Here is a 14,789-nt window from a genome sequence, read left to right as displayed (position 1 = left end):
GTGTAATACATTATAAATAGAGAAGCTACATTTGATTAAAATTAAAATATTATTTAAGTTGATTAATTTCAAAAAATTTCAACACTTGTAAAGTAAATTTTTTTGAAATTTCATCACAAATCATTTAATTTCATAAAAAATAAATACAAAAAAAAAAGAAAAAAAAAAGGAAAAGCCCGGGAACCGCCGGTTTTCGGCCCAGCCCGGAACCACCGGTTCAGGGTCCGAAAACCGGCCCTTCAAATTTTAGGCGGGCCGGTTCAGGTTCATGAATTTTTCGAACCTGAACCGCCGGTTCGGGCCCTGAACCGGCGGTTCCTGAACCGGTGGCAGCCCTATCTGTTACAATGGAAAATATAAAAAGATTTGGTGGCTTAGAAAGTTGAAACCTTTCTGTTATTGCAATTTCATTATTTCCCGTAAGCTGCACGTTTGCACGTTCACAAGAAACAAGGTGTTGACATAAGATTGTAAAAAACAAGTTTAAGAGAGCCAAATAGTTGATCCAATATCGATGCTAGAACCAAAACATTTTAATATTTCTTTTACACATGTGGAAAGATTACTTAGGAGCTTATAAACTCTTGGAATTTATAAGATTAGTTTCTTAAGAGCTTATAAGTTGTTAAAGTGTTTGGATAATTAAGTTCATAAGCTAGAGAGAGAATTTTTAGTTAGAGAATGAAATCTTTGTTAAAAAGAGAAATGATACTCCCCGTCCACAAAAAATAGTCATTTTTTTGCCATTTTGGCATGTCCACAAAAATTAGTCCCTTTCTATTTTTGGAAACCATCTATCGCATGATGGACCCCATTCTCCACTCACAATACAATTAATTATCATTATAAATACTACTACTTATTATAAACATACATTTTAAGTGGGATCTTTTCTCTACTCACAATACAATAACAATTTTTATTAAAATATGTGTCGTCCTTTACTACGACTATTTTTTGTGGACGAAGGGAGTATATGATAAAATAAAAAATCATAATTGAGTTATTTTTATAAAATGAGTGTTGATTATAAGATAATGAGAAAATAAATTGAGGTAGAATAACTTAATTTTGAAGAGCTTATATAAGCTCGAGCTTATTTTGTTAAACACTTTAAAAGAGCTTATAAGCTCAGCGCTCAACGACGGTTGAATGGTTGTAGCTCTTTCATATATAGTGAAGTAAGTAGAATTAGACACCCAAGCACGACACTCGAATCGCTCAACGACGGTTGGATGGTTGTATATCTCTCTGGCAAGAGTTGTCTTTCCAATACCGCACATCCCTTTGATAACAACAGTCTTCAGGTATTCTGCCCCATCAAGAATCCTTTTGCGAAGCAGCATTTCCACATCTTCCTCCAAGCCAACCACATCTACATCATCTTCAACATTTTGTGATGATCTCATGTTGGACTCATCATCTCCTAGTTTAAGCATCTGCCTTCTGATCTCTCCGATCCAACTATCGATGGACTCAGAGTTGTTTGGGAAATAGTTACCAATGGTTATGCGTTGTATGAAAAGGTCGAGGGCATCTTCAGCCACGTCGACAACGTCAGATACCAAAAAATTTAGCCTTCTCCCATCTCCCAATTTCTTATCCCTCATGATATTCAGAATATCTCTCATCTCTTTAATTACCCATTCCATTTCCACATTTGTTTCATAATCTTGATAAGTAATGTCGAGCTTCTGTATCACCGATAAGAGGAAGGCCTCCGACATGTTTCTGCTTCCACCAAACTGTCCTAATAGCCAATTTGACAGCATTATTAATATACTACCTCCGTCCCATTTATATGGACTTGTTTTCCTTTAACGTATGTCCCAAATATATAGATTTTTTTTTCATAAATAGTAATGTTTTTTACTTATTTATTATTATATCCCTATTTAATTCTTTAATTTACTTCAACTTTAATTCATCATTACATAATAAATATGGGCATATTAGGAAGTTTACTATTTTTTTTTCATTTTCAATGATTTTTCTTAATCCTTGTGTTAATTCCAATCAACCTATATATATATATATATATATATATATATATATATATATATATATATATGGGACATAGGGAGTATATAGAAAAAAATGATTTTGGATTGAACTGAATTTACTCAAGCCAAAAGATTTCAAAAATTTCACTCTTTATAAGAACATCATAATAATGTGAATTTAATTACGATATATTTGAAAACATCATTAAGACATTAACACGTGAATTTTAAAATTGATCTAATCTATGGAGAACAAAATAGTTACCCTTTTGTAATTTCTCTTCTTATTTTTGTAAAATCAACCACAAGAGATTCAAAAGTTGCAGTACTTAAATGCCCCTACCTGATGTCAAAAGTCTCACATTCAATTGTGTGCGTGTGTTGGACAAGCGATAAGGGATTAATGGCTAAGGTCAAAAGTCTTGGGTTCGAGTCCTATATGGCGCGACCTTTAAATTTCTTTATTTAATACTGTTAATTTTTTTTAAAAAAGTCTCACATTCAATTCATTTCTTTATTTTTTTTCAGAAAAAGAAGAAGTTTGTAGTAAGACACATAATTGAAGTGATGACAAAAATAAAATAAAAAATTGAACTGATGATCTATTTGGCCCAACCCAATTTGATTATTTGGGCTTGACAGCCAGGCGCACCATACTATATGCTTGAAATTTTCTAATTCTTTCATGTTCATTTTAATTTTTAATGATTATTTTGTAGCTTTTTTATTTGAAGGAACGAGAGGTAATATTATTAATCACAAGAACATGGTAAATGGAGATGACCCACCACAAAGACCGGAGGTTTATTCTAAACATGATGTGAATCGATATCTCTCGCAGCTTTCGCTAAATAATGCGCGATAACATTTCGGTCTCTTTTCACATGGCGAATGAAAAAATCAGGGAGCGTCATGAGTTCTTCACGGCAAGAGTTGGCAATAACCCCAATCTCCAATAAATTCCTTGCCCTCGAACTAATAATGTTAATGGCTCGCTTGTTGTCACTCTCCACCATGCCATGCACAAAATGCTCTAATTACATGTCACTATTGAGCTTATTGGAAGCTGCTGTATATGTTATACCTTATTATTAATTGAATGAGAAGTGTTATTTGATCACATTGTGTCGATCATAAATTATCATATAGAAAAAAATTAGGTTCAAAATAAATTTTTTTAGCTTGTTTTATTATTTTATTCAGATTCTAATTTAGATTTCGTAATGCCTAACTAATAAAAATTAGTTAATTCTAATTATTATTTATTTAATATTAAATTAATATTTTATATTTCATTACGGATGTCCTCATCTTACAACACATCATATTTTTGTGATTTTTTTTTTGATAAATTACATAAGTAAATAAAAAAATTCAAAGACCGCGCGACGGAGGACTCGAACCCATGACATCAGGTCTTGAGCATTAACCTCCTATCGCATATTTTTGTGTTTTAATTTACACGCAAGATGTGCAGAATATGATAAATGAACACTGCCTCACACATAACTTTCACAATTTTATCCTTGTAACTTACAATATTTACCCACAATCTATTTAAACAATACTCTCAATATCAGACCCTTTCTCCACTATCAATATTTCAAACACACAACTACCAAACAAAAAAAAAGGAAGAAATGTAGACAACTGCGCGAGCTCATGGATTGATATTCACGACCTTTATTTTGGAGATTAAGTCTGAATTCCTCATCTTTGTTGCAATCCTTTTGGTTGTCACCATCTTTATCTCCTTCATATGATAAGTCGACAAAATCGCTTCTGGGAAGGTATCCAAATATGGACAATCATGGATTTCTAATTTCTTGAGCCAATGCATTGCACCTTTTCCACATTGTACATTTCTCAGATTCCATAACTCTTCCATGCTCAGGACTTCGAGACGAGGGAAGCCGTCGTGCAAGATTACCATTTGATGACCAGTGAATGCATTCCGCAATTTGAGGTGTTTTAGCTTTGGTAGCTTCTCTAGTAGTGGCATTGGGTCTTCATCAAGACAGCTATTAACCAACGTCAATGATTCAATAAATCGAGGGAGATTATTTGATAACCTGGTGAGGAGTCCATCCAATTTGAGTGTTTCGAGCCTATGTAGAATAGCAAGCTCATCCAAACAAGGCATGCTTCTAAAACGATACCCTCTTAAGATTAGGTGTTTAAGACCCTCCAACACAGCCAATGACACAAAAAGCTTGGTTACATTTGAATTTCCATCCAATTCTTCTATGCCCAATTTCTTAAGCCACATCAACTCTTTTAAACCCGAGAGCTCATATGTCCAATTATCAACTGAGACATAAGTTAAGGTCTGTAGATCCCGTAGCGCATCAATCTTTAAAGGCTTCAGACAAGTCACATCAGACATGTAGAGGTGGCGAAGGCTACACAATTCCCATATAATATCTGGCACCTCCACCATAAAGTTTTGAGCTATATCAAGAACCTCGAGGTTTTTCAAGCACCCCAACGACTGTGGCAACTCTTTAATGTAATTATTTCTCAACCCTAAGTATCTTAATTCCATCAATGTGCCGATAGTTTCCGGTAAAATCTTCAACCCAAAATCTTCCAAGTCCAGTATCCTCAGTCGTTGTTCAAAGATCTTCCAATAAGACGGATTAGCGTCCAAGTAGCCACCTCCATGGAAGAAGAGAGAAACAAGATGTTTATCTTGATCTGTGGAGTAGTTGAACTTGTCTCTGCTACAAATGATAACACGATGATGACGAGGACTCTCAGAGGGCTGATTATTTCCATTGTTCCTTAGGATCTCAAGGCCTAGTTTCTCCTCTGCTTTTTGGACGGATAGCATGTGTAGCACAACATTCATGCAATACTTCTTGCTCTTTCCCTTAACATCAATAACAGATTCATTAATTAAACCATCTAAATATAATTTACATTGATGTGCTGCATCCACTACTCCTCCTGCAACCCAAATCTGTGTCAACTTTTCTGCCCTCAAAGTTGTATTTTCTTTAAAGAAAGACATAGACATGAAACAAGATTGGACATCGGGATCCAATTTCTGATAATATGGTTCCAATAACTTCAATGTTGAACCAAAATCAACTGATTCAAGAAGTTGTTCCCATTCGCTCTCCCCTGAGACTTTCTTTTCCGCTAATTGCTTTCCCACCTCTTTTATAGCTAATGGCAGACCGCCACATTTTCTCAACATTTGTTTTCCCATATGCTCCAACTTCATTGGGAATTTGTGGTCACACGTCAATTTATTGCCATGGTTTATTGTTTTTAGAAACAATTGCCAACTCTGCTTAGAATCCAAAGGTTTCATCCGATGAACATCTTCATCACGTACATATATGTCCCTATGAGTTATGTGACTCGTGAGGAGCAATCTGTTTCCATTGTCTGCTTACATAGGAACAATACAAAAAGGAAGGTTATTCAGTCTAGAAATTAAATTGTTAGATTTCTTGATTCAGTCATATATATTTTTTTAAAGAAAACTATTGGACACTAATAATCTTTGGAATTTATTTTAACTTTAATCACAAAAACTTAAAATATATGTTAAAATCATAAGCAGAAAGATGAGCATACATACTTTCTCGTGGAAGAGCTTTCAAGAAAGACTTCAAGTGCATTTGTTTGGGCATGTCGTCGAGAACTATAAAATATGGTGTTCCTTGCAGGTGTTGGGTGAGCATATCTCGGAGGCTTCGGTTGTCCATATTCTCCAATAACGAAGATGTATGGAGATTCTGAGGGTCTTCTACCTGTTGTATTAGTTTGATAAGTAGCTCTTTAATAGTGAGGTCAGTAGAGTTAGATACCCAAAGACGACGACGCTTGAATCGCGCAACGACGGTTGGATGGTTGTATATCTCTCTCGCAAGAGTTGTCTTTCCAATACCACACATCCCTTTGATAACAACAGTCTCCACGTATCTTTTGTCATCTTCCCCACCAATAATGCTTCTGCGAAGCAGCATTTCCACATCTTCCTCCAAGCCCACCACATAGTTGTCGTCAACATTTTCTGATGATGTCATGTTGGACTCATCATCTCCCAGTTTCAGCATGCGCTTTTTGATCTCTCCGATCCAACTATGGATGGACCCATATCTCCTATATATATAGTAGTCTTGGATTCGTAGGGAAAGGTCGATGGCATGGTCAACCATGTCGATAAGGTCAGATACAAAAAAATTGAGGCTTCTTCCCTCTTCCAATTTCTTATCCCTCACAATATCCAGAATCTCTCTCATCTCTTTAATTACCCTTTCCATTTCCCTATTTGTTTCATTCTCTCGATAATAACTAATGTCCAGCCTCTGTATCAAAGATAAGAGGAGGGCCACGGACATGTTTCTGCTTGGAAATAACAAATTCCAACAAATCGATAAATTGTTAGTGGTATAAGAAAAATGATTTTGGATTGAATATAATTTAGTCAAGCGAATGATTTAAAAAATCTGACTCCTCATAAATGAACATACAAGAATCCCACTCCAATTACAACACTAAATGAGTTTGAACTCTTCAAAATTGATCACTACAATAAATATGGCCTCACGCACTTTATACTACAATCTTTCGCTCCTAAATGACCGTATAATTATTGGCTTAATAAAAAATTTATGAAGCGCAAACATCTAACATTCTGATATAAAATCTCTGTATAATCATGCTAGTTTTCATATTATTCAAATCTGAGGTGAAAGAAAATTACCTTTTTGCAAATTCTCTTCTTATATATCTTTGCTCGTCTCGATAACGGTAGAGTTTGATATCTTTGAACAAGCCAAAACAGAGTTGGGAGGGATCATAAACTACAAATTCACAAAGCCACAGTTACAGTTGTGGTCAAATTCAACAAGTTATATATTTTATTGGGTAGTTTAAATAGAAACAGTAAAATACTTAATTTTCAACAAATATAGGTTAGACAATTCTAATAGAAGGCAAAAAGGGGACACAAACACATGCACCCACTTGATATTATTATTTTTATTAGGCTGCGTTCACTTTGATGGATAAATTTATCCATGGAAAATGATGGATAACAAAAATTTATGCTTTAAAATGTCTCATTTCCTTTCCAACATTTAACACAAAAACATTTTTCCTTCCTTATTTTCACTTTTCAAGGATGAATTTCAACTGATATATTAATATATCAATATATTTGAGCTTTAAGTTTCAACTGATATATTAATCGAACCAGATATCGAACTTGTTAAGGCGGTTCGGTATTCGACTAATCGAAAAAAAAAAAAAGAATTTCAAATGCTCAAACACAAACTGAACTGTTCAAAAAGCAGCAAGTATTGTAAATTTGTATTCGACAAGAAAAAGAAGACAAGTATTGGATTCAGTAAACCAGAGTTTTGATAACATACCTTGGCTGCTGGCGACAGAAGGACGTGGTGGCGCCGAGCGAGCAACGGGGCGGCAGAATCCGGCGGTGTTTACTGTGATTAGATTTAGGGCTCTGAATAGTGAATCTCGTTTGAGTAGAATAAGGGATTCAAGGTGTTAGAAAGTTGTGATTAATTATAATGAATGTCCAGTTGAAGAAGCCAAATAATGTGCATATTTAACAACTACTAATAAAATAATAATATCACCAGTTTATCTCGAGCCAGCTGAAGTGTTGACTTATTGTTTCACACGTAATATTTGTAGGGATAAAAAACAAGTTTGAAAGATACTCCCTCCCTCCGTCCCACGAATCTTGATACGTTTGGTTTCGACACGAGAATTAAGGAGTTGTAGATTAGTGTTTTAAGTGTATAATTAATAAAGTATAAAAATAATAAAATAGGAGAGAGAATGGAATAAAGGTGATAAAGTAAGAGAGAGAAGGTAATAATTATTACCCAAAATAGAAACGTGTCAAGATTCGTGGGACGGCCCAAAAATGAAAACGTGTCAAGATTCGTGGGACGGAGGGAGTAGTTAAATACTAGTAGTTAATATATATAGTTAAGGCTGTTGAATGATTATTTAAGTTCAAATTCCACTTTCACCTCGCATGCATTCTGCGTTTAATAATTATTCTTTGATTAAAATTTAACAATCCATAGTATATTTATATGAACGCAAAATAGATTCATAGTCGGGTCCAAGACCACCAAGAACAAACTTAATTAATAAACTCATATTGAGGTAGAGGTAGGGATGGCACTGGATCTTGGACGGATCTGGATCTCAATGTTTTGGACCCGACGGATCTGGATCTGGATCTCAGTTTTGAAAATGGATCTGGATCTGGATCTTGAAATTTTAGATCTGGATCTGGCCCAGATCCGACCCGTGGATCCGTTTTATTTTATATATATTTTTTATATTTTATATTTAGTTTACTAATAATATTAACTAAATTAAAAATAATAAATAAATTATATTCAAAAGAATAAAAACTAAAAGTAATTAGATAAAGTATTTTGTGTTATATTTTTCATGATGGAAATTAGATGTTGTTGATTTTGTGAAATTTTTTTAATTTAATTTAAAAATAGTAGATCCATGGATCTGAACCCGTGGACCCGCGGATCTGATGGATCTGGATCCAAAATTTTCAGATTCGCGGATCTGGATCTGGATCTGATATATGAAAACGGATTTGGATTTGGTATTGGCCAGACCCGGTCCAAATCCGGCCCGTTGCCATCCCTAGATAGAGGTTGATCAATATTGATCAATTAATCGGATATTGATCGACATTTGATCATAAGATGATGGATCGCCAAATCTCCTTTCTTCAAAGTATGAAGTTGGACTTGAAGATTCATTGTCTTAGCTAGGGGTGTCAAAATGGGCCGAGAATGGCCCGGCCCGCCCGTAGTTTTGGCCGGGCTGGGCTAGGATTTTCAAGGCCCAAAAAAATCCGGGCCTCCCTGGCACGGCCCATGCGGCCCGCCGGGTCACGCGGCCCGCGGGCCAAAAAGCCCGCCGGGCTTTCGGGCCCAAATCGGCCCGTCAGTATAGTAGGTGAAAATTCCAAAAATTTATATCTCCTCCCAAATCTCAATGGATCCAACCCAATCTAAGTTCATTTCTTCAATTGACGACAATGACGAGTCAAAGTCTAACTTATGATTTAAATTAGCAATCAACAATCAATATTAAATTATTTTTACTTGAAAGATTTATTTATTTTTTATTATTTTTGGTGGTTGTTATTTGATTCCAATTGATTTGATTACTGTATTAATTCATTTGTGAATAAATCGTTTTCAGTTTTTGCAATTAGTTTTTATTTTTTACTTGTATTCATATTGTTTACATTTAATTTTAGTCATATTTGTTTACATTTAATTTTAGTCATATTTGTTTACATTTAATTTTAGTCAATTACGTAATTTAGATGTAGATTGTTTAAGGCCCTTTTTATTTCATCGAATTTGTCTTCATTTTTTTTTAAAATTTGATTTAATTTATTAATTTTTGGAACTATATATATATATATATATATATATATATTAATTTTTGGCCCGTTTTGGCCCGGCCCGCCCGGCGGTCCGTATAGGGCCGGGCTGGGCTTCATTGTTCGAGGCCCGCTGGATTGGGCCGGCCCGGCTCGCAAGGTTTGACAGCCCTAGTCTTAGCTCTTGACTAGTGATAGAATATCGTATCTTGGAAGAAAAAAAAAACCATAACATCCATCCATGCTAACAACTGCTTAACATTTTGCAGCAATCTGCTATTAATTTGTTAAATTTGTATTATATTTTTTGTCCGTTTTCCTCATCTTAATTAATTTAAAATTCTAAGTTTGAGACAATTATCTAGTTCAAATAAGATTGTGAACTATTAATTAAAATTAGTTTATTTTCATAAAAGATGATATGCATAATTTTTTAGAAAACAAGTAGATGTGGCTCTTTCTATGCTTTCAATGTATATGTTGTTGAATATTGGAAATAGAATTACTGTTTACTCCCTCCGTCCCGCTGTAAGTGATACTTTTTTTTTGGCACCAGAATTAAGAATGTGTATTTTATGTGTAGGTGAAAAAGTGAAAAAGTGTTTAAAGGGAAAAACTTTTACCTAAAAAGGAAAGAGTCTCACTTACAGTGGGACGCCCAAAATAAAAAGAGTCTCAGAGATACAGTGAGACGAAGGAAGTATTATAATAAGTGACTAGCCCATAATCCTCAGTCCATTAAAGTTGCACTCGAGCACAAAAAAAAAATTGTACGAATTATCCAAAAAGAATTAGCTCGATTAAACCTTTGTGCAAATACCTTCAAGTTTCATATATTACAACAAATTCAGGCCTTTTTCAAGGTAATTTCTAGGTTCACCCCTGTCTAGTTGGGTGGTTAGATGTGAAATAATAAAGTCACAAGATTCTTTCCACCATATTCATCAAACTAAAATGTGAGCTATAATTAAATTGAAATAATAGTTGCTTCTTTCGCCATATTTCTCTTTAAATAAAAAATAAAAATTTGGCCATTAATTGTTTTAGGATAGTTTATATAAATAGGTCAACTTTTTTTTGGGCTTACGGTAAAGGGCCATATTGGGCCCAATCAAGCTATTTTGCACTTAAAATAGGTTTACATGTGGTTCACGATGTCAAATAATTAGGCTCAAATATGACCCAAGTATGCTGAAATTTATAAATGGTCCAATTATGTTAGTGATAAAAAAAATGACTTAATTTTACCAATCACATTTAGACAATGGCCTAAAAATATTTTAAACTCCTAATAGTTCATGAAACGTTGAGAGCTTTAATTGCTATTGATAATGTGCAGATGCAGGCAATTGGTATTAGTCAACCTAACATGTCCATTGACTTCAAAAATTTGACTGTAGTGCACGACAACCTAGTTAATTTTTAATATTCAATTTAATTTGAAATTGTCTCCTATTCATAAAATAAATACTGGCAGTAGATAATAGTAATGTGAGGTTGGCCCATTTCTCATTCCCTTCTTCCTTTCTTTTTCTTTTTGGGTCTGGGCCAACTTCAGGGCCCAGAACCGAGCCCACCCACTTATCCCAGCCCATTCCCAAACCCTAGCCCACTCCCCTTTTCGGATATACCCCTCCCGCCTATCTCTCTCTCTCTCACTTCACTCAGCGCCGCTCCACTAACCCTAATCCTCTCCTCTCTCTCTGACTCCTCGATTCCTCCATCTTCCACCGCCCCTTTTACCTTGGTTTCTCCAGCGCCTTCAATGGCGTCTCACCCTACCGTTGCTGCAACCCTCCTTAAATCACTGATGCTCTCTCATGTTGGGATAACGCATTATTAAGGACAGAAAGGCTCTGCTATTCCTTTGTGGTTGATTCCTTGATAATACGGGATTCCCTGCGTGGGTGGTGGTATCACCGGGCTTTCCTGTCCATCGGAGCCCTGTTTGGTGTTTACCTGAGTGGATCTGAGCCGCCGGAGTTCTGAACTTGGCTCCTGCTGTTGGCGGTTCTGTTGAGATCTGAGAAGCTGCTCCGTCGTCCATCCCTGGTCTTGATCATTCAGCTGCCGGAAGGGTTGCCGAGTTCAAGGGGAAAATCTGAGCCCCTGTGTCCCGAGGACACCTTTTCCCCTTCTCTGACTTTCCTTTTTTCTTTCTTCTGACTTTCCCTTGTTTCTCTTTTACTTGCTGCCTGTCTTTGTGTGTTGCAGAGAAGTGAAGAAGAAGCAGCGAAGTCACCGAGGTGGCCGAGCAGAGGAGCCGAGACTCCAGAGCAGAGAAGCCGTTTCTCGGCAGAGCAGAGAAGCCGCGCCACTTCAGAGCAGAGGGATCGAAGCTCCAGAGCAGCGAAGTCGAAGCTTCAGAGCAGAGGGATCGAAGCTCCAGAGCAGAGGGATCGAAGCTCCAGAGCAGAGAAGTCGAAGCTCCAGAGCAGAGGAGTCAACACTTCAGAGCAGAGGAAGATCAAGTGCTTGAGCACGAGTGGGGGAGATAGGAGGTTCGGGAACCAAGCGGTGAACCCTGGCTAGGCGAAGATACCCAACAAGTAATACAAGTAATGGTACTAGTTTCAAGTAAAGTACTAATTCTATAAAGAACTGTACTACTCATGAGAAATTGTTTATTTAGTTCGATGATACCATACCTACATTTAGGTGCTTCACTCAGAGCAAATGATCCACTAATTAAAGCTAAAATATAAATGAACTTACACAATAAACTTTCTTTTACGACATCCCTATACCTTCTCAAAATTTCAACCGCGGTAAACAATTGAAAGCAAGTCCTTAACTTACAATCTAGGTGTAAACACAGGGCACTAATTCATTAACAAAGTAAAAGAATAGTTTATACAAAACAAAAATTATCGATCATCTAGGAAAGCTTCTTGACACATTGACACTTCTATGAAATGTGTGAGATTACAATATGAAATCAAGAACTAAAAAACATATAGTAGAGATGCTTCAAAAACGTTCACGATGTCTCCATTATAAAGGGGTTGTCTTGCTAAACCTTGCTCAAGCTTTCCTTGCATGATAAGTTAAATTTAAGTTTAAAAAGAAAAGTTACATTTGCATGTGTTATATTCATATGTTCTATATTTATGTGACTTCAAAAATTAGCTCTGCTAGATTTTCATGCGTGTAAGTTCTATTTAAATTATCTAAATATAACATTATTCTCCCTCCGTCCTATTAAAAGTGGCAGATTATTTTATTGCACGTAAAATAACAAGAATGCGTAAAGTGGTTAAAAATAGTAATTTAAGCCACTTTTAATGGGACAGAGGGAGTATAATTTATTTGAGCCATATTTTTATTTATTATTATTTTCAAAAGTTTATTTTTTTTAATCTTTATCATATTTGATGAAAACTTTTGTTAGTTAATTTAATTCCAACTCAATTTTTTTTAGGGTAATTCTATTCACAGCCCCCGTTTTACTCAGTATAGCCTCCACTTTAAAATAATAATAATAAATAATTATAAATTTACTATTTAACCCTATAGTCCATAGCCTCCAAATTAAATATTTATCCCATAATTCATAACCCCCAAATAGTATTATTTTTATTTTTCCATACGCAAAACTCTGTTGCAGATTTCAATTTTTATCGTCATTTGTTTTTTTAATTTGGGGAAAAAGAAGGAAATCATTTGGAAACTCTGTTGCAGATTTCAATTTTTTTATCATTTCTTTTTTGGGGGAAAAAGAAGGAAATCATTTGGATGCTTAAAATTTTAGCTTTTTCTTTTTTTTGGAGTTCGTGTATTATGTATTTGTAGAGAGTTGTGTATCCTCAGATTATTGGTAGATTTGGATTGATTGCAATCTCTCTCTATTTCTTTTCCAAAATTAATTTCTTGCGATTCTTGATAAACAATTGACAGGAAAATAACATCTAAAATGTATGTTTTGACATTGCTAATGGCCTACTAATCAAGTGTTTTTCACGGTTTCCTGCTAATTTTCCTGTTTACAGATAAATTCTGGACTAGAATGTAGAATTAGAACGTAGGAATATAATGAATGGGAGGAAAGCAAGAGAGACAGATAGAATTGCGACGAAATACAACTCTATCATCAATCTCTGCTCCAGAATTGCTAAATGTAAATAATATTGGGGGCTATGAGCTATAGGGTTAAATAGTACATTTTTATTTATTTATTATTATTATTTTAAAATAGAGGCTATACATATACTGAGTAAAACGGGGGCTATGAATAGAATTACCCTTCGACAAATAGTGAAAGAGACAGCCCAAATTCACAAGATAATAAGCCTAGGAGAAAATAAAAATTTAGTAAATTATGTTTCTTCTAATTTTTTTTCCATTACGAGAAAAGTAAATTTATTTTAAAAACGCTTAGGGAATGGTCGGCCCAATCCGACCCAATATTTTTTGGATCGTATCTTCTTCTTTTTTTCTTTTTATGTCAGTCTGATCTAAAAATAATTAAATTCTAAAATTTAAATTTAAATTTTGGGATATTTACTTTTTATAATTGATAAGATATATAATTAAGTATTTGTATTGTTATTACTAGGATATCTTCGTGTCGAGCATTGAAACTCCAGCTAAAATATGTATCTTGGAGAATAATATGTATGGCTACGTTTTGTTTTAAAAGGGTTGTCTATTTCCCTTCAGAACAAGAATCACAAATAAAAAAATTTACATTATTTTTAGATTCTATAACGACAACGATGACCGGATCTTTTATACGTAAAAGCAAAAATAAGAAAAGGAAATGTTCTACACCCATGAGAAACAAACAAAAAAGAAATAAAATTTGTAAAGTCTCATCAGATTGTGCGTGTTTCAATCAAACGTGATATTATTCATTTATATTTTCAAGGCTTTTTTCTTCATCACACCTTCATTGAAAACTTTGAAAAGTTGAACGTGAAAATTTGTTGTAGCATATTATTCTTCATATTGCGAAAGAATAATTGAATTGACAGATATTAAGCAGGGCCGGTCCTGAGAAAAATGAGACCCTGGGTGAAATCATAAAAATGGGCCCTCAATATATTGAAAAATAAAAATTTTCATTACTTATAAAAAATGACTTCATCTAGCATTTTTAGTTGCATGTTATCTAAAATCTCTTATCTCTTTTTCTATACACGGTAAAAAAAATTATATTACTCCCGTGCGATGCACGGTAAAAAAAATTATATTTTTTAGAATATTATATTTAGAAAATAAAATTCTATAAGTTACTTATATTATTATATAAAATAGCTCTAATAAAGATAATAGCATTAAAATGAAGATAAAACCATCTTATAATTGGAGGATATAAAATGAATGATCAAGATCTTGACAAAACCTTTTTAACTAACGATTATTAT

The 14,789-nt window shown here is 34.5% G+C and overlaps 1 protein-coding gene across 2 annotated transcripts; it reads right to left on the bottom strand.

Moving 5' to 3' along the window:
• Window positions 1-3,475: 3,475 nt before the first annotated feature.
• On the bottom strand, window positions 3,476-7,959 carry LOC131017173 (probable disease resistance protein At1g58602). Of its 2 annotated transcripts, XM_057945906.1 has the most exons (4): window positions 7,394-7,959; window positions 6,724-6,823; window positions 5,596-6,362; window positions 3,476-5,399 (listed from the first exon to the last, which is right to left on the bottom strand). In XM_057945906.1, the coding sequence occupies exons 3-4, from the start codon at window positions 6,356-6,358 to the stop codon at window positions 3,664-3,666; spliced, it is 2,499 nt and encodes an 832-aa protein (XP_057801889.1). In that variant the 5' UTR covers window positions 6,359-6,362; window positions 6,724-6,823; window positions 7,394-7,959; the 3' UTR covers window positions 3,476-3,663. The 2 variants fall into 2 exon arrangements, with proteins under 2 accessions (XP_057801889.1, XP_057801888.1); XM_057945905.1 differs by lacking the exon at window positions 7,394-7,959 and having other exon boundaries at window positions 6,724-7,222.
• Window positions 7,960-14,789: the final 6,830 nt, after the last annotated feature.

Source organism: Salvia miltiorrhiza, chromosome 3, assembly GCF_028751815.1.
Source record: "Salvia miltiorrhiza cultivar Shanhuang (shh) chromosome 3, IMPLAD_Smil_shh, whole genome shotgun sequence".
Classification (NCBI taxonomy): domain Eukaryota; kingdom Viridiplantae; phylum Streptophyta; class Magnoliopsida; order Lamiales; family Lamiaceae; genus Salvia; species Salvia miltiorrhiza.
Note: the sequence above shows the minus strand (reverse complement) of the source record. Positions and strands in the feature narration are given on the sequence as shown.